Here is a 21,619-nt window from a genome sequence, read left to right as displayed (position 1 = left end):
TAAAATTGTTAGTGTTTCTATATAAAATTCAATAAATATTAATATTTAAAATAATGAAAAAAATGAGGATCATTAAATGTATTGACTGTAAAATAAAAATTGAGTCTTTTATGCATAATAATATTAATCAAATATCGTCAGGAGTTGCAAACACGAGACTATAGCTTAATTGTAGTGTACTGTTTTTCTTCCAACCTACTGTCAACAAAAGTCTATCATAGAGTGTAAGTACATATTATACTTTATTACTAAAGAGTTACTGTTCTTAAGAAGTATGTTGAATGTATAGACAATCATATCGTCGGTATACTGCGAAAACCAGGTAAATGACAAATTTTAAAATATTGAGTTAAGTATACCAAAATTCTCAGCTTTTTCCGCTCTACATACAGGTAAAACCCAATAAATGATACGACTTACCATTCAGCAGATAATTTGTGTAATAAACAAATAAGTTACACCTAATCAACTTTTCATTTTCAAATAAAACAATATATCGCTACTTACATCCATAAAATTGAAGTTCTGTCGCACTATACCCTATAATAATGAACGTAGAGCAACATACTAGATATCACACGACAATATCAATACATATAATTTGCTTATTCTGTCTGTCTGTCCGTAACGAAAACTCCAGCGGCGGCATTACAGCATATCTCTGTTGTTATTGATGATGTAAGGAATATATTCAAATAGAAAAAACAAACAAAGGCGACTACCAAAAGGGAACTACACAGTATATTCATTATTAATGAACGTGTAGCGACATACGAGATATCATAGGGCAATATAAATACAAATACATTTACTATAAGACAAATTTTGATTTATTGACTTCTCTGGCTGAATCCAAAATAAACAACCGATCGAATAATAACATGCGACATAGCAAATGAAAGGGGACTATATAACGAATATATTAGGACGGAAAAAAACAAACAAAGCGACAGACAAAAGGGCACTACACCTTATCTTCGTTATTAATGAACATATAGCGACATACGGGATATCATAGAGGACTATGGATAAAAATAGATTTATCTTCTATAGCTATACTAGATCTTTATCTTCTATAGCTAGGCTTCTACTATAGCTATACCGTATTTGAATAAGCTTTTTATGTGACTGCAACGTGTATTGCAATGCCTACTAATTTTTTACAAAAGAAAACAAAAAGTAAACATTAAAGTTATTTCATGTTATGTACCAGATTGTAGTTATATATGTTTTCGTTATTTCTTAATTTTTATACCAATTTGAAAAAATCCAGAAATAACATTGATTTCTTTTAATCACTGAAAAGAGGAGTCATTAGTTGCAATTGCGACGTCGACGTGAGGGAGGGCCTCGACTGTAAACCTCTCGTTATGATGGAGGGGCAGGAGGGTTTTAAAAAGTCGAAATTTTTTACGACGTAGTTTATGAATGTTCCTTTATATATTCTCACTTTACTGCCTATGTATGGTAATTATTTAATTGTAACACAATATGTAATAAATAGCTTTGTTTAAACTTTATTCGGATAAATGTAAATAGGTATATACAAACACAAACTTAATTAGATTCATTCATTGAAATAAAGTGTTAAAAATGTATTTTTCCTTTATTAAAAACAACTTACATCATATACTTATATCACATTATTTAACTTTAATTCACCTTTATACAAATGATTGAATCCATAACAAATGAGACTTTAAATTGACTTTGCACCTTCATGCTCTGAAATACATTTTTTCATTCCGAAATACCAAGGTCCAATTTTGGTGTTGTTTAATAAATCTTTAAAAGCTAAGCAACCTTCAATACTGCTGAGAACTCCGTAAACAGCCAAATCTGCCAAATTGGGTGTTTGTCCACCCATAAACTGACCACCTTTGGATTTCACTGCCCTAAGCCAATGATTGCACTCATCATATAGAGATTGTCTTACATCATCCTTCAGATTGTGCCTCTTTTTAAGTCTCTTTCCGATTAACCACATTGCTGATGCTCCTACATATATCATAAGATACCGCTCCCAAGCAGGAAAGTTGGCTTCCCATTCGCCTACATCTGAAAACCAGTTAAATGATTGAAGAGCTTCTTCGGTGGTTCTATATACATTAGGGGATAATGTATGAACAAGCACACTGTCAGCCCATTTACGCCACTTTCTTTCTTCGCTAAAACGAAAATATAAGTGAATATAAGAGTTTTACTGGATTATCTGAAAAGTAATTTATACGAGGATTTTTCTTTAGATATTTAATAATATGCGATATCGAAAGAAATAAAAGTACAACATTGATCAATATTCAATTATCACTATTCTGGCAACCACTTTAAGGGTTTGTAATGGGCGATTGTTTTCGGTATTTTTAAACGCTTCAAAAACAATATTAAATCAGCAAAAAACTTTTCCTGATGCAGATGTAAATTCAAATCACAACCCAGTAGTAGCTAAAATCGAACTTTCCCTTAAGAAAACTCGACTTAAAAATGATAAAACCAGAAATGATATTTCTACAATAGGCAATAACATGGTTGTAAGCGAACTAAAAAACGAACTCATCAGAAGAATAAGTAGAACATAAATATTTCTATAGCCCGGAAGTGGTTTTTAAGGACATCAAAAACGCAATTGATGAAAGCACATAAAGTTTGGATGACCGAAGAATCTTGGACCTGATGGAGGAAAGACGTAGGGAGAAAGGCAGCATTCAGTACCGACAAATCAAAGGAAAAATAAAAAACAAAATCAAACTGGCCAAACAAGAATTAGTCCAGGTTGTGAAGCCGCTCCCGTATGAAACATTTTTCTGACTCGGTTTCTTTTCGGATTCCTGTTCAAAAATGTCCCCTCTAAACAAATCTGAAAGATACTGGCAGAAATTTTTAGGCAGAAATTGTTTAAACAAATGCCAAAAATCACTGTTTTTAAAAACATTTTTTATATTTTTTTTTTAGGCGATTTTAAACAAAAAAGATCTTATCATTTTTCACTAAATTTGTAGTAGTCGAGTTATAAATAATTTACAATATGAAAAATTCGAAAATACGCATTTTCGAGTCTTGAAAATTTATATGTAAAATGTTATTTTTGAGGTTACCAAGTGTCTAAATTGAAGTTGAAATATTCAATTATAAGATTCTGAAGAGTAATCAGGGCTTTAATTACGATTTAATTCAATAGATATCATCTTCGGGCCCATGGTTATAAAAATAAATGTGATAATGTTTTATAAATGTACAAAAAGTAAAAAAACGTGAACCTAGCTTATAAAAAATGCTTCAAAACGAAGGAAACAAGCACACAGCCTGAGGTCTACTCTGAAATATGAGAAACTGTACTGGGCGCATGTTGGGGTCGTGTGCAGCAGTGTAGTGTGCGATTCCTCGTATCTCAAATGGCGCTCTTATCTCAAAAGCAAAATATTGCTCGCTCGGCGGCTCGTATCTCAAAACACTTGTCAATTAGGGCACTCGTATATCGAGGTACCACTGTATATTATAATAATACTTAACATTTATTAAAATTTCGTAATTTATTCTTAACATTGTTTAAATAACTAAAATGGCAAGTTAATAATTATTTATAGTTTATTATGATTGATTTTTATCATAAATTGAAAGTGAAAATTATAGTACACAACAAATTTCAAAAGCATCAAACATATTCATTCAAACATTTAATTTAAAAGTCTAATAATAATTACATATGTAAAGTAATTGTACAGAAGATTGATTAATCATAACAGTCAGTTAAAGTATATTTATTTTCACAAAAATCTACATTAATAATAAATTACAAATTTTTAATAAATGTCAAGTATTTATTGGGAATTTTTGGCGTAAATATGTATTTGTATAAGTGCGACAGAGACGCACCATAAAGTGCCGAGCGCGGTGGTGCCGGTGGTTTAAAAATCGAGTGGACACGCATAATTACCAATTAAAAAACAACGGTCTAAATTAAAATAAGCCCCGATTACTCTTCAGAATATTGAAATTGAATGTTTAAACTTCAATTTAGACACTTGACAATCGCCAAAATAATAATTTACATGTGAGTTTTCAAGCCTCGAAAATGCGTATTTTCGAATTTTTCTGATTTTAAATCGTTTATAACTCAAAAACTATCAAATGTAGAGAAAAATGAGAATAGAACTTTTGCATAACGGCTAAGAGAGGAAGACATTCGACACAGTATTTAGGCAGGTATATACAAAATCGTGTGGAAAAAAATGTTAATACATGCTTGGTGGAGGAAGGCGATGGATAGGAATGACTGGAGAGAAATTCTTTAGGAGGCTACATAGGGTTGTGAAGCCAGAATGATGATATAAAAAATCAAATTATTAGATGAACCAATAAAATAGATTTTTAGAAGAGAGACATCTATTTTGGGGTAAATATTCATTGGAAATTAGGCCATAAAATTTGAACTGTATTCATTTGGTACGAGTGTACTAAAAAATTATAAGCTATCCCTAAAGAAGAAAAATGTCGGACCATAAAGAGAAACTGAGAAAATGAACTAAACTAAAGGAAAGAAACCAACTAAAAACATCTGATTTAGGAGGAGGAGGGACAGAGAGTGAAAATATTTGTATTACCTGCTTTTTTGTTCAATGGCTTGTAAATCTTTCCTGTTATTCAACATAATAAAATATCTATTCATAATTTCATTCTTCTTTGATCCATCGTCATCTATATAACTAACACTTGGAAAACACTTAACAATATCAGTTAAGTCTTTTTTGTTATCTTCAAATAGGTATGATGCCAATGCTGATACTATCATGGCACTGTCAATTAATGGCTAAAAAAGAAGTTACTATAATAAACAGTACTCCAGTCGTCAGAGACGAAAATGCCGCTGAACCTCTAAAAATCATATGAACAAGGTGAATTTTGCTAAGAATGACAATTTTGGGACCCCAAAGAAAGGTGTAAAAAGATTGACCACTCCGGGATTCCCCATAAAACCCCCTCACAGGGGAGGGGGAAAATTTGTTATAACTCGACTGTAAAAATTCGATATCTTTGGTCAGAGTATACTATCGACAAAAATCAAAATGCTTTTTAAAGGTGAAGAGTGTAGCTTTCGTACTCAATTTGCCACAAATGAAATCAGTTTTTATAAAGCTGTTAAATAAATAAACATGCGATTTCGGCTTTTTTTTTACAATTCTTCTTCGGTTTTTTTGCATTTCTACCACACCAAACCTTTTTTATTCAATTTTATATATATATATATATATATATATATATATATATATATATATATATATATATATATATATATATATATATATATATATATATATATATATATATATATATATATAAGCTACTTAAATGTATTTTTTTTTTAATTTTTCCAAATGGGCCGGAAATTGTTCTTAACAAATAACTTTTAACAAAAAAAAAACAATTTTTCGAATCCCTTTAAGTAAACTTTTTTTACACTCTTTTACACTGTGCGTCACGAAAAAGAGGCCACCTAAAATTTTTGCCATTTTTTAATTTTTACGAATCATACCACAAAGTGATTGTCATTAGATGTTTGTGTAATGTTTAAGAATATGTTCTAAAGCAGTATGCATGCATCATTTTTTAAATAACAAATGTTAAAAAATAACTTTTTCCAAAATAATGATTTTATTGAAAAATAAAAAAAATTAACATTGAACATCTTTTCTGTTTTCTTTATAAAATTACAATTAAGTCGTGATTATTAATACTGTGTATTACTACCTCTATTATGAATTACACTCCTCATTCGATTTGGCATTGAATTGATCAAATTCTGGATGTCGTTTTGTGGAAAAGGTTCCCATTCTTCCATGAGCGTCAACCGAAGCTGCTCACGATTTATTGGAACAGGTATTCTGTTTCTTACCCTTCGTTTGAGTTGGTCCTAAACATGTTCAATCGGATTCAAATCTGGACTTTGAGCAGGACAGTTCATTTTTGGCACACCGACAGTTTCCAGATATTCCAGTACCATCCTGGCTACGCGTGGCCGCGCGTTGTCTTGTATAAAAATAAAGTATTCAGCGACAAACCCAGCAAAAGGCATTACATGCTCATCTAGAATTTCGTTAATGTATCAGTGTGCATTCAACGCTCCTCTATCAATAAATACGAGATCAGTACGGCCCTCGAATAAAATGCCTGCCCATAACATTACTGAACCTCCTCCAAAAGCAACACATACTCGTCGAACACAAGCAGAATATTGTTCCCCACGTCTTCTGAATGTTTTGATGCGAAGATCTGAGCCATAAAGAACCATCCTGGATACTTATCACTAAACAAAACATTTTTCCAATCTTCTATCGTCCAATGCTCGTGGCATCTGGTCAATGCAAACTGTAGTCGGCGTTGTTGATGTGCTGCTGTTAACAAAGGTCCTGTTGCTAGACAGCGAGCCCTTAGACAAAATTCCCTCAACCTTCTTCTCACAGTAGAAGTGCTTAAAGTCCACCTGTGAGCATTTTGGAAACGATTTTGTATTGATCTAGTCATAAAGAACCGATTTTGCAAAGAAGTGCATTGTAAAGAACGGTCTTCTCTGGCCGTCGTGATTCTTCTCGGCCTGATCCTGGTCGTCGTTCGTGAGATCCAGTCTCTATGAATCGTTGGTAAATTTTTTTAACCATACAACGACTGACTCCTATCTGTCTGGCCACTTCTATTTGACTCATTCCATTATTAATCAAATTAACAATTTGAACAGATCTAACAAATCTCTCAGCCATAGTTTTAAATTTAAAAATTGCATAAGTTTACTCTTCGGACAACTGTACACTAGTGAAAGGTTTTTGAAAAACAGAATAGCCATATTCCAAGAAAAATATGGTACAAACAACATGTGCATTATCTGAAGTAGTAAAACTGATATTCTGCAAACTTATTACCATTAATTGACCTGTCGGCACCATTTGTTGGTGCCTCAAAAGACGCTAAAAGTGTTTCTGCATTGTGGGAATTTAGTTACAATAAAATAAATTGTATAAACTTAAAGTTATTGAAAAATTCTTACAAAATTCTAGATGGCCTCTTTTTCGTGATGTGCAATGTATATTGCTGTTGGGATCATCCGAACTATGATCGTTGCAAATTTCCATTTCAATCATGGGACAAAGCTTTGAAGAATTATCATCAAACTTGACTTTTCTTATGACACATTTTTTCTTCTATAATTTTTAATTTTTTTCTACTCCAGTTCTATTTTTTTTCTGAAGTTGCTGTCCGAATCTTTGAAATGGGAATAAGATATGAATAAGAGATAGCTAAGAACAGAAAATGATGGAAATTGTCCATCCAGCAATGGGCCTAAAATGCATGTTAACACTATACATACATACAGCAAATTTTATGAAAATAATATCAAAACATGGTTAAAAAATGTATAAAACAAACCTGATACCCATCCTCTGTTTTAGCCACTAAAATTGGGACTTTTCTATAAGGTGACCATTTTATTGCTTGTCTTAACACAGGGTCAACTTCAATCAAATTGTATGAAATACCATAATAATCCAAAAAAGCCCTTACTTTACAGCAGAATGGACATGTTTGGTATTGGTAGAGTGTTAATTCCAATCCCTTATCTCCAACATTTTTTACCTTAAAATTCACATAAGTAATCATTCATTATTAATTTGTAACATATATAAATCATGTAACATAATAATTATTGTTAAAAACTGAAAACCTAATTACATTAAATAACATTTAGAGATCTCTTTATCTGGTAAGATATATCTATTTAGGAAAAGAATCTGCAGATAATATATGACCCACTTAGCCAATGGGAGAAATATCCACAAATCAGTGGATCATGTTTCAGTTATCAAATATTATAACTGCATTGTCCACTTAGGTACATGAGATTAGAAAACAATGGGTAACTGTATTTTGCCACTACTCTCCAACAAGAATTCTAGGTGCTAGTGCTAGTATATGCACAAGCAATATTGACTTTAATTATTTTCCTTTCAATATTCTTCTATTTTGTCCAGCCACTTTTGTTGATTTTCCCATTTCCATTATTCCTTTTACTAGTGGAGTTTGACCCAGTCTTACCCGTTGACTGAACCAATTCATTTGGTTCTAGTCAATGTAGTTTATTATTTCTACACTTTCCACTATGTCCCACTTAATATTGCCTGCTATTTTCCTAATATGCTTCAACTCTACTGCATTTATCTTTGTTTCCTGTTTCTTATTACATATCCAGTTTTCACTAGTTTGTGTAATTAATAGTATTTTGAATTTTCTTTTTTATTTCTTTCTTCAATTTATTTATGTCCCAGTATAATTTTGTGTAGTGCATAATATATTTTGGTTGGATTGTTTCCCTTGTTTGCTGTTTTGGCATCAATTTTTCCATCATTTGTAACATACACAACACTGAACCCAAGTTGTCAAATATGGGTACCTTTTTTATATACTTCCTCTTGCACTTAATTGTGTTTATGTCTTATTCACTTATTTGTTTCTCGTTACATATGATTACTTTTGTTTTTTCTATATTTATTTCCATTTTTATCATTTCTGCTTCTTCCATTCATATGGTTAATCAATTTTTGCATTTTATTTTTTGAATTTGCCATAAGAACCACTTTGTCTGGAAACAAAAATTAATATTTTGCTGACATATTTTAGCAAATGCATGGAAAAATCCATTTGGCCATCATGAAATTTATTCCTATATATAAATTGAATACTAGATACACTTGTAAATCCTATAGACCAATTTCTTTAATATCAAATATTTTAAAAGGTGAATTTTTAATACTTTTTTATCTTTTTAGTTGTAAACAAAATATCAAAACAACAATTTAGTTTTATTAAAGATAATTCAATAAAATTCCTATATTTCTTTATGTTGTGAATTATCTATAGCTAGATCTACACTTGCAACACATTTAATATCCGAGACTAATTGGTCATGGTTAATTGTGATGGTTAAGGAGATAAAAAAATTTTTACCCAAAGTATAAAAATTTAAGAAAACTTACAAATCTAGTAGGTTTTATGGATGGTAGCTCCTTCACTTGAGCTATTGTGGTTTCTTCATTTAATATATGTGCTCGAGGCTTATTCATATAATGAATAGAGTAGCCGGTACCGACCAAAGCTCCTACTGTAATACCTGTAAGTCCAAGTCTGAAAGTACCCCTTTTAATGTTTCTGGATGTATTGGTTGTCAAATTTTTGAATCCTTCCTTTACTAAATACGGTCGGTATGAGAATAGTAAACTTTTCGTCACTAATTTGTTTGTAAAATTGAGCATTTTAAAATTTTGTGTTTAAATTTTATATTTAGACAACTCTATAATTTGACGTCTTAAATTAAAGTATCTAACCTAAAAATATCTTCTTCATTTTTAAAGACACATAAGATAAAACAGAATAAAATCAGATTACACAAACATGCAAACATATAACATTAACACAAAAAAACAGTCCGAATTTTATATTATTAGGGTAAAAACATCACCATCAGATTTTTTCAGCCATATACATGCTGTTGCTTACAAGATCGAAGCAAAATTTGTCAATGTTAACCAATGTTTATACATTTTCGTAAAGAAATCAACCTTAATTCGCAGATTTTTTTAAAAACAATCTTTTTTGAGAACGATTTCCGGAGTGGAAGTTGAAACGTCAACATTAGTACATGTATTTTGAATTGGGTTGAGGCTCAGGTCACAGAATAGATTCAGGTTAAATAAAATACATAATATGTATATTCCTTTATTTAGTTTTCAAACATGCAAGAGAAATTAAAAGATCTGCATGACGTCAGCGTGAATTGAAATAAAGTGCCAGTTTAAAATAGCCGTGAATGTTGGCCTTTGAAGAATAATGACATTTGACAATTTAAATGGCAATTAGTCATCATTTATATGTGTTTTGGTCGAAGTGTTTGGATATAAATATTTTTGCGAGTTAAAAACTAAAAAGTGCAGAGCATTGCTGTGGTGATAACTTTTTTTAAGTTATATAATGAGTGTAGTCTACATCGATGGTAAATATATTAAACGAAGTTAATTTCACTCTAATATTGTATAGAGAATATCTCTAGTTAAACCTGTTTATATTATAAAGAAAAAGTCTCTTTTAAAACCCAAAAAATAGTTCAGTTATTGTTAACTGGTAATTTTTTGCACATCCCTACAAAAATTTGGTTCGTTGTTTGATTTTAATATCTGATTTGGTTTTTTAGAATAGTGCATAAATGAAAATTTCTTGATTTAGATAGGTAACCTCTGTTCTATACATGGAAGTTTAGCCACTGTAAATATTACAAAGGGAAATTATTGTATCTTTTTAATTTTCTTGTATAAATCTATGACTGTAATGTATAAATCTATGACATAAAGTATCAATATGTATAATTTATATATTCTGTCTGTATATCTATTTGTCCATAACGAAAACCCCAATACCACCTACTATCTCTGTAGCAGGTGATGATCTCTGCAATGTTTTGGGATTTATTTACCTGACCCTTTACTTGGTCACAGCAGCTTCATGTAGCTTTTTCTAGGGTTAGACAAAGATGTTTAAAATAAAAAAATTTCGTTGTCAGTTACAACATACAAACAGTTGTATTATTTTTGTAATTTATTTTTATTGTTTTTGGTTATTTTAAAAAATAGAAGTTTTCATATTGTACAACCAGTTTTATCATGTATGTTTGTATCATATTAACATTAATTATGTTGTCTATGTCTACAATCTTCTAATAAATAGTACACTGTTCTTTCAATAAATTTATAAAACTAAAACTTTACACTTTTGTGTGTTTTGAAACATTTTATTTTGCATTTTTTATATGCATTCACCATATCAAAATAAATCTGCATAGAATATTTTTGGTGTGACAAAATAAAAGCATTTTAGTAGGACATCATAATATGTTCTAGTATCCCGATGCTTTAGAATCGGACCACATTCTCGTTATTTTATGATAAAATTATCTAGTGAAACACTATTTACTCACCAGTTGGCTATTAGGTCTCTTTGAATAATCTTTGAATAAATTGGACAGGGTAGAGATTGATTCAAAATATTAATCTGGTGTCTAATAGAGTATAGCTAAACTATATACAGTAGACTCCATCGATAACGAGAACTGAAATGGCAGACTAATTACCTCATTATAAGCCGATCTCGTTATATCAAACAACAAAAATACTGTGTATTCATAATGAATATGTAGTTTTCTAAAACATTAACTTCCTATAGTGAAGCCATTCGGAGCAATATAAGATGCTAAATATTGTTTGAATGGCGTTTTTGAAAAAAAGGTGTTTACTTTTATTGTCAATGATATATGTTAAAACAAAAAATATGTACTTCCATTTTTCTCCAACTACTTACATAATGTATCAAGCATATTGTCAAGAATAACATAAACTATTTCTTCTGCAATTGGAAAAAGTCTGTCATTTTTGACTGTTTTAAATTGTCCAGTATCATTATATCTACCATATTTTCTAAAGATATGAAACAGTTGTATGCTGCTTCATTTGGGTTTTGTCTTTGGATAAAGTTTCTTACAACATTTAAAGCACTTTCTACATCTTGTCTATTAGGACCTTCTTGCATAGATTTTCCCCGCGATTGTCTTGTCCATCTTCATCACTTTCGTCACTGACGATAACGCGCTCCGCCGGCGGATTTATTAGTTCCGCGATAATTTAACTATTCGTCGGAAGATCACAACCAATGACGTCATCATCTATGGCAATGAATTTCTGCAAACTCGTCATCATTGTTCAGTTGGATTTGTTCTTAACCTTGCTGTTGTATCCTCAACCACTCTGCTACAGGATATCCATCTTCGTTTTCTACCTCAGTCTCTATCCACCCCACATGACGTAAACATTTTCTGATTAATTTTTTATCTATGAGTTTCTATGCTTTGTGGATACAATTTATGGCATCTAATAAACTAACAGGGGATTCACTACGGTTTTCCACATTATTCAGGATCCGCGTAACTAAAAGTTTTCTGTAGTAAACTTTAAGGGATCTTATAATGCCCTGATCCATCAGTTGCATGTTTTTGAAGTTGAGTGTTTTTTAAATTATTGTTAACTTTCGGATGGCCTGTACAATTGTCAACAATTAAAAGAATCTTTTGACATCCCAACTCTCTGTCCCACTTCAAAAGTTCTCCACTAAAAATCTCTGCTGTCATCCATGATTTTCTATTAAATTTATATGTGACAGGAAGCTGGTTTACGCCTCTGAAACATCGTGGTTTTTGAGATTTTCCAATGACGATTAACTTCCTTTTTTCGGAACCAGACATGTTGGCACACGCGAGTACAGTTACCCTTTCTTTTGATAACTTGCCACCTATACAACATTCATTTTTTGAATTTGAGGGTCTTATCTGGAATAAGTTAAAAAAAAGTCCCAACTCGTTGGCATTGACAACATTATCATCACTGTAATTTTGTCTTATTGTAGGCCATGACTTCAATCAGCTGTCAATGCTTTAAAATTCTCATCTCCACCTAGCGCCTGCGAAAACTGTGTTGCTTTTTCTTAAAGCAGTGATCCAGTTATTGGAATATTCGCAGCCCTGTTTACGGTAAACCATTTGACCATTGCAGTATCGAGTTCTTTATTAGTTGCGGAACGTAGTTTTGTCGATTTACCGGAAAAAGACGAACCTGCTTCGAAAATCTTGTTTATTTTTGAATATGGTAGATAGAGTGGAACTTGAAATTCCTCTTTCACGACAAACTTCTGCTTTCTTCTTACCGTTCCCAACATCTTTAAGGATGTTAATTTTTTCTTCTAAAGTAAATGCTTTTCTTTTAGGAGTCATAGTGTGTAATCTATATGACTATGTATACAACACAACTTTCAAGACGCGAAAGCACAATGAGGAAACAAACGATAAACATCTACAACAAAAACAACTGTGAAATGAAATTGTGGTGAAATTCGTTTCATTTGTCATGTTTTTAACTGCTTTACGTTTATTAGGTGCAAATGGTCAAACCCCTGCACTGACACATGTGAATCATAAATTGTAAATTTCCGACAATGCAATATCGGTCGGTAGATTAAACAGAAGAAGTTTATTGCGGGCGGCAGTTAAAAAGGGTATTTATTTATAGCCTCGGCCGAGACAAAAACGTAAAAAAACACGTTTTTCGATCTTATTTTCTCTTGTTATAACCAAATTTGCCTCGCTGTAGAGGGTTATAGTTCAATAGAAATTTCAAGGGACATCTAATGTACCTCGTTATAAGCGAAACCTCGTAATAACCGTGTTCGTTATAGAGGGAGTATACTGTAGACTCCCTCTATAACGAGAACTGAAATGGCAGACTAATTACCTCGTTATAAGCGGATCTCGTTATATCCAACAACAATAATACTGTGCATACATATGAATATGTAATTTTCTAAAACATTAACTTTCTATAGTGAAGCCATTCGGAGCAATATAAGATGCCAATAAATATTGTTTGAATGGCGTTTTTGAAAAAAAGTTGTTTACTTTTATTGTCAATGAAATACATTAAAACAAAAAAGAGTTGTTTACTTTTATTGTCAATGATATACGTTAAAACAAAAAATCTGTATTCTGTAAATCTGTATAAAGCGTATTTTCAAGAATAACATAAACTACTGCGTCTGCAATTGGAAGAAGTCTGTCATTATTGACTGCTTTAAATTGTCCAGTATTCTATCATATTTTCTAAAGATGTGAAACAGTTTTATGCTTCTTCATTTGCGTTTTTTCTTTGGAAAAAGTTTCTGACAACCTTTAAAATACTTTCCACATCTTGTCTATTAGGACCTATATTATTAGGTGTGAATGGTCAACCCCCTACAATGACACTTGTGAATCATAAATTGTAAATTTCCGACTAAGAATCATAAATTGTAAGAAGTTTATTGCGGACGGCAATTAAAAAGGGTATTTATTTATAGCTACGGTCGGGCCAAAACGTAAAAAAACACGTTTTTCAATCTTATTTTCTTTCGTTATAAGCAAATTTACCTCGCTATAGAGGGTTATAGTTCAATAGAAATTTCACGTTACATCTAATGTACCTCGTTATAAGCGAAAACTCGTAATAACCGTGTTCGTTATAGAGGGAGTATACTGTAGTAACATTCCTTATTCTTTTGTAAGAAATGTCAAGAGTTTAAAAAAAAACCTTGCACACTCTATGACGACCCAGGTTAGTTACATGATATATCTTTATGACTGACTGCTGTCGCTTTCTTCCTCATGACAGGCTGCAATTCTATGGCACCATTTAAAAACGATATTTGAAGCTCCCAGTTACCTAGCTTCCAATATTCATTAAATATTGATTCCCTCTGTTCATATGGAATCTTTTTTCGTTGCAATTAAACCTACACCAGTGATTATATTCACGTAACTTTTTTGACTCGTGTTGCCTCATATTACGATTCAGATAAGCCCTGGATCATTTCTTTTTCTTATAAAATTTCCATGTTTCCTCTCTTCTTACCCTTTTTTCCTTGTTGAGGTTCAAGAGGATAAGTATTGGATGATCCAAGTCTCCCTTCTTCTTCTGTATTATCTGAAAAATATTCACACTGTATCATTCATGTAAATGTTATATTTTTATAATATAAATTTAATCAGACCACGAAGTGTGTCATTCCTCCTCAGATTTATTAAATAATAACTTTTAGCTCACCCGAAGAAGAATTATGAGATTGTTCATCATCCTCAGGATTATAATCTCTGTCTATTTCAGAATCACGGCCTTCTCCAAATAGTGGTCTCTCACTGCTACCACTTAGAAAACTGATATTGTCATTATTTGCATCTTCATGATCCATCTGTCTTCATGCACCATTCAAAAATGTTACTTAGGCCCCTTGTCATCTAAGGTCCTCATATATCATAACCAAGTCCTTTACTAGTCTCAAGACACCTTATGTGGGTGTCAGAATTTCACATATTTTAATATTCAAAGATTGCATGTATTAGAAATGGATATCAATCCACAATATGAAGGAGGAATATGAACCATGCTAAAAAAATGGTGCAAAAGCATTAAGGTTTTTAAACTAAAAGCCAAGTGGAACTATATGGAAGGATAGTATTCATATATTCTTTAAACATTTGTAGACAATTTTTGATAATGAGCCATACTCTTAAGATATTCCTAAGAATACTCCACAACAGAATTAGACTCAAATGCGAAGAAAGATCTTGAAGATACCCAATTTGGTTTTAGAAATGCTATGGAAACTAGGGAGGCACTTTTTTCACTAAATTTTCTATTACAAAAATGCTGTAATCAAAGAAAATATGTATTTGCATGCTTCATTGACTTCAAAAAGGCATTTGATAAAGTACAGCTTGTAAAATTAATGTAGATCCTAAAAAATATAAAAGCTAAATCTTATCTTTCAGCAATGTGGTTTTGCAGAAAAAAATCCTTGTCCATTTCAAGTTACTTTTTACCATTAACTTCTTTAAAACGGGAAATTCCATTCCTGTTAAAACTATTCCAGAAAAAACTTGCATAGAGAAACAAAATACCCTTCACATTAATGAAATATGTCATCACCAAAGCACAGAAAAATGCTGCACTGCTTTGCACCAAGTTCTATTTTCTCCAGTATGATGTATTTAGCTATAGGTGCCCTCTTGTAGAAATAGGGAGCTTTCGAAACCCAATAACTCAGAAGTGCCTTTTGTCAGATGTAAATATTGTACCGTTTTTAAATAAAACGAGCGGTTCTAATTTATATAAATATATTTATTTAGAAGTGTACAGCACGATTATATCTTATCAACTAAACTTTAACTCCTAGAAGGTATGCTTATATACAAAAGTTATTATGTACTAGAATATTCTGGCCTAGTCCTTCTCTAATTCGTTCGAAGCGCCTCGAAGGCAGGCGCTATTGAAAATGCCATCGATTGTGTATTCGAGAATCATCCTTCTAATAATTGTGACGCATACCATGCATCAGAGATGAGCTATTTCGTTACAATATGCTAAAAGTTAAAGATGTAGATGAGGTCTATACAAATTTTTACATGAAGAGGACATCGCCTTCATTGAACACATGATTTTTGTCTGAAAAATTAGATTTTATATTACTTTTTATTACAAGCCATTATAGGAAAGTATATTCTCAGCATCCGTAAGTAAAATTTCAAAATAGACCATTGATACAGAGATTCCCATTGAGCCCATTACGCCTTTATAGTTCCACTGTATTTGGTTATTTCCTGCGAAATAAGTATCACTCCATTTTTAAGCCATTCTCCTTTAATTTTTAAGTATTTCTTTCTTTTTTAAGTAAAATCTTTCTTTTGGTTATTTTTAAGAGTTTTCAAGGGAGTCTGATCATTATCTTCTTCCTGTTTAACTATGGTTATCTGGAGACTTACTTCTTTAGTTACATTATTTTTTTCTTCAAGCTTTGTACCTGTTATTTGTTTAAAGCATCTTGGAATTCTTGTAATTGTTTATTTAACACATTCTTCTCCCTCACCACTTTATCGCCTTTGTATTCCGAATTAGACTGTGCAGTTTTTGCATTATTTCGAGTTATCTTACAAAAATCTCTCTTGCAAAATTGACACCTGCTCTCTTACTTTTTTTATTTCATTTTTACTAATCTCTAGTTGCTCTTTCAAATAAGCAACTTCAGATTCCAGAGTATCTTCTTGCTTTCTTTTGTCAGTTGTGGGAGATCGATTTCCTAAAGATCTATATCTATTATTGTTTTTAGTAGAGCTTTGCGACTGGCTTCTGGATGTCGACTTATGACCTTGTTAACAACTTGACTTAAATGAAAAATATTCAAAAACTAAATTACTATTACTCATTAAACTGCCAATTTCCTGTTTATTTTCTGACGTTCCAAACCTCACGAGACATTTCTGGACATTTCGATGACGTCTAGAACATTCTAGATTTTCAATTCTTCTTTTTGTCACGAGACTTTTTCTTTGTGGAACAAATCTTACGAATTAGTAACATGCCGTTTTTACATATACCGCCTCAATTATAGATTTATATCGGTTAACGATAAAATAAGTAATTGCTTTTCTTTTTCAGGCCGACATGTCACAAGAAGACGTAAATTTGTTGAATTCTTTGGAAAAATTGGAATTAGATATTAAGTCGAATAAAAAACCTGTGAACAGTTTCAAATCAAACCCATTCATGAGACGGAGACGCTCCAAATCACTTTCTTCCATCAATTTTGGGTCAACATGTGATTGTGCTTCAAAACACCAAAGTGTAAAGCATACTACATCGTTTAAAAAGCCAAACAAGAAGATCCTCAGAGATCCTGTGTTAAAGTTTGTTGAGTGTTCTCAAAAGGGGAAACACTCTAAAGGACATTCGTCTAAAAAGAAAGACAAACAATTTGGTGAAATGTCAAAGCCTACAGATGATTTTAAGTCCATCATAAACGGTTGTGAACTTTTAAGCATACGCAATAATGATTCTAATTTGGACAGGTACTCCGCTCCTAGTTTTTTAATAGCTCAGTATCAAAATAATACTCAGAGATCTGATAGTACAAGTCAGAATATCGGTAGCTGTTCACATCAAGCTAGAATGAACGTTAATCCCCCGTGTGATGTCACAATCGACGAACTTGCTAGTTATTTTGAAACATTTGTACATATACCCAAAAAAATGAGTTCTATGGCTGAGATGATGTATATTTAACAACATTATAATATTTGTGGTTTGATGTTTAACTGCTTCGATTCTATAATGTTTTAAATATGTAGCTGTTGTGATGAGTAGGTTTAGGTTTTGGTTTTCAAGGTTTTGATTGGATTTGATAGCACTTAATATTTTCTGACAAGAGCTCAGTGTATTTGTTATTTAAATATTATTAGAACAAGTATGACGACTACAACATCAGATCCCTTTAGAAGAAAAATTTAGGTATATGGACACTGTGAGTATAAAATTCATAGTGGTATGATCTGGATAACATTTATACAGTAATCGTGAAATATGATGAACCATAGAGGTGCATACCTGAAATAAGAAGAACGTTTATGGCCTGTAACTCTTGAACTGTTACTTGAATATTTTAGAACAAGAAGTTAAGACGTAATCCTGGAGATTGATTATTCTGAGGATTAGTTAATGTTGATTTATTGTTTGTCTCAATTGAAATTATATATTTAAAATCTTAACCCTTTAATCGGCAATTTTAGTTTTAGGGTGATTTGGGTGTGGGAAAAATGAATATGAGGTCAGTTTGGCGATATTGTGTCTGGTTTGGTCGCCAGACCAACAAATGGTAGACCATCTGCAGACAGCCTTGTCGTTCAGGAGGAAAATTTATGAAATCATCGTAATTTATACGTATAAATATATAGTATAAAAATAATATTTTTATTGAAAAAAGGTACAGGTAAATAAACAAAAAGCTATATATGTATAGCTCATATACCGACGGCAGAACTACTAGATGGCTATTGAACGGACTATGGTCGTCCAACAGGACGTTTTTCAATAGTAGCACACAGCTCTTTAGACCTTTTCAATTAAAATTGTTGTATCGTCATGTCTTTTTGTCTTTTAATCGAAGACATTCCGATTTTTCTCCACATTTACACGTCGATACAGAACGAAGGCATTGGTAATCGCGATGTCCAGTAGATGGTAAAAAATTCTGGTGGCCATGTCCATTGTTTTGATACAAAATCCTTTTCGACCCATATTATGAATCCATGACGTCTAGACTAAGTAAACCGTTAGAGGTATAGAGGTGTAGAAGAACCATTTTTTGAGATGCTGTCAAAGTGAGCATTCAAAATTGTGACAATTTTTCGTACTCGAAAGATAGGATCATATCCTGGTTCACTTTTTGGAATACGTTGGCTTTCATCATTGAACGCAAGATGCTTTTTGATTGCTTCGAACTTCTTTAATTCCATGCAATCTAGTACGGTTCTGAAACCAAATTCAACGACGGTGAATTGTGTATTAATTTCGATGACACGTGCAGCTCGATTTGTTTCCAACACAATAAGATCGACCAATTCATCCGTAAAGAAGTAATTGAAAAATTGCAATGGCGAATCTAATTTATGTATTATGGAAGACCAGTTTTGCTGCGAAATGCAACCTCGTTCACATGTAACGGCATTGAACGTTGACCCCACAGAATATTCTTCCATTCCTGTGAATCCTTTGCAATATTTTTTTTAACGCTGAAAGTAAAAAAATAATCAGTACTTATCAATTTTTTATTCATAATATGTACAGACCTCTTCCAGTGAAGCCACCTGCTGATGGTACTACTCTCGGACTGGAAGCTTTTAAAGTTAGTAACAGTGATCTCAGTCTCTTCGGTTGTTTGAATGTAGATGCAAGTGTTGCTACTGACGTTGTTGTTATTGTTGTCATTTGTGTTGAGGTTGTGTCTTCTGATGTCGATGCTACTGTTTCTGCTGCTGTGGTTGATGTAGATTCATCTCTAACCACAATAGCCGCTTCAGGAGTGAAAGTTATGCTATTCCAACTATAGCATCGGTTGGACTGAGCGAAGTACTACTGATATTCAGTGATAAGTTCACAGTCTGTACAAATATAGCGGTTGAATCTATTTTTTGGATGCAATCATTTATCATCTCATCATTCACTGTCTACGTCATAGACATCTTTATCCGTAAACGATTCCATAATGTATATTACTTCTTCACTTAGAGTAGACACCGAATCCTTTTCCTGCTGCCCATGCTCTCTTACGTACTTCTATACAACGTTTACCCTCCATTTTCTACATAAAAAATAATAACCGCACGTTTAGTAGGTAAAATAAAGACAAAAGATACGCGTATTACTAAGAACAGGTGAGAAAAATTTTGCAACTAAGCGACAAGCAACAAGGCCTTCTGCAGATGGCCTTCACTAAATGCGCGGTATTTCAATTCCACTGCTTATTTCCTCTGCACAAAATAGAAAATCAATAAATATACATAATAACTACTCACCACAAAATGTTTGTGTTTATTTCTCAACTAGAAAGTACTTTTATTTTTTGTTGCCTATAACGCAAATAATTTTAGCGTCTGAATCAACGACATAAATGGCAGCTGTTGTAAATCAAATAAAGCTACAACGTTTTAACTGGTACAGTTTGTTTAGTATATTCAGTACCTACAAACGGCTTTGTCGTTCAGCTCAATCACACCTGTGATTGAAAAAATACTTAGGTTGGAGTAAAAACAGTCTGTAGACGGTTTTGCCGATTAAAGGGTTAAATAGATTTTGAGGAGGATTAATACAGGTACATTTTCTACTATTATTATAATTCAAGATGTTTTGTTTATGGTTTTTATGTCTTCGTAAGAGGACTATCCTTCTCCAACAAATTAGTCTTCATACGAGTCCGCAGAGCTAGAAAATAAGCAATCCCCAAATAATTAAATAATTCGAAGAACGATTTACTTATAATAATTTTCTCCTAAATTGAAGTTAAACTTTATTTGTTTTAAAATAATTGCAGGACAATTTTAAGATAAATGAAGTTATGGATATGTGTTCACCTCATCGAGTTCATCTCATTTGTGGTTTATTGTATAATGAATATATTTATTTTGTTTTATTTGACTGTAACAGTTGATGATATAAATGAAAGAGTCGTAACAAGCAGAAGATTAATACTGTAGTAAAGGGAGTATACTTATAAATAATTAGACAATTCTATCAGTTGAAATTAGAATCTGAATTCATTGTTTATTACTATATATTGTACAGATACATTAGTTTCATTATTAAATCCTTAGTAAATATATAAAAAAGCAATTAGATATTGCAATTTAACAATATGAAAATTATTGTTTAATTTACTTTTTTGTATAAAATAAAAAATTGTAGAATATTGTGTTTATTTATTCTTATTATTATCCCCATGCTCCTACTGCATCCAATAATGCCGATACTTCTCAACGTTCTCGATTGTTGGCGTATACAGAGTGATCAACTTTTGTGACAAAGTCCGTTGTATCTGTTATAGGAGATACAAAAATAGCTTCACACTTTAAAATGAGTTACAAATATACAGGGTCCTCCATAACACTGTACAGGATCAAAAATGTTTTTAAATGTAAGATCCGTTTTACTACCTTGTTACACGAACATAAAGTTGTCCTGTGTTATACAGAGTATTTAAAATTTTTTTTATGAAAATCTTAGTTCAACTCACTGTATAATTGGAAAGGGTTACAAAAGCAACAGCTTGTACCCATAGTTTTTTCATTAAATCAAATACAGACCAAGTCGAAATTAAAGTATCTACCTACATTATTTTCTTGGAAATTTTAAAAGTATCACCCAATATTTTATACCACTATCGAAAAGTACTATTACCATACTACAATTTTTATGAAGCACTCTATAGCTGAAATACTTACGTGATAACTTCAGTAATAATAATTATTGACGTATCCTCTCTCTCGAATATAATGGAAGAAAATAAAATCTTAAATTTGACGAATATTAATAGACACCCAATATGCTAATTCAGTTGTTTGGTCTGACTTTTATCTTTTCATTTTTATTATAAGACAGTCTTTTATGTAGCTTGATGTAACCAC

At 31.9% G+C, this 21,619-nt stretch overlaps 2 protein-coding genes across 2 annotated transcripts; one reads left to right on the top strand and one right to left on the bottom strand.

Annotated features, from left to right (window-relative positions):
• Positions 1–1,494: 1,494 nt before the first annotated feature.
• Su(P) (prostaglandin E synthase Su(P)) lies at positions 1,495–9,376 on the bottom strand. The gene is made up of 4 exons (XM_072530231.1): positions 9,021–9,376; positions 7,417–7,623; positions 4,602–4,807; positions 1,495–2,168 (listed from the first exon to the last, which is right to left on the bottom strand). The coding sequence occupies exons 1-4, from the start codon at positions 9,294–9,296 to the stop codon at positions 1,700–1,702; spliced, it is 1,158 nt and encodes a 385-aa protein (XP_072386332.1). The 5' UTR covers positions 9,297–9,376; the 3' UTR covers positions 1,495–1,699.
• Positions 9,377–9,874: 498 nt separating this feature from the next.
• On the top strand, positions 9,875–20,904 carry LOC140440002 (uncharacterized). The gene is made up of 2 exons (XM_072530230.1): positions 9,875–10,033; positions 17,103–20,904. Exons 1-2 carry the CDS (start codon positions 10,031–10,033, stop codon positions 17,724–17,726), a joined length of 627 nt encoding a protein of 208 aa, XP_072386331.1. The 5' UTR covers positions 9,875–10,030; the 3' UTR covers positions 17,727–20,904.
• The last annotated feature ends 715 nt before the right edge of the window (positions 20,905–21,619 follow it).

The sequence above is a fragment of the Diabrotica undecimpunctata genome, chromosome 4, assembly GCF_040954645.1.
Source record: "Diabrotica undecimpunctata isolate CICGRU chromosome 4, icDiaUnde3, whole genome shotgun sequence".
NCBI classification, from domain to species: Eukaryota; Metazoa; Arthropoda; class Insecta; order Coleoptera; family Chrysomelidae; genus Diabrotica; species Diabrotica undecimpunctata.
The sequence above is the reverse complement of the archived record's forward strand: the minus strand, read 5'-3'. Positions and strand labels throughout refer to the sequence as shown.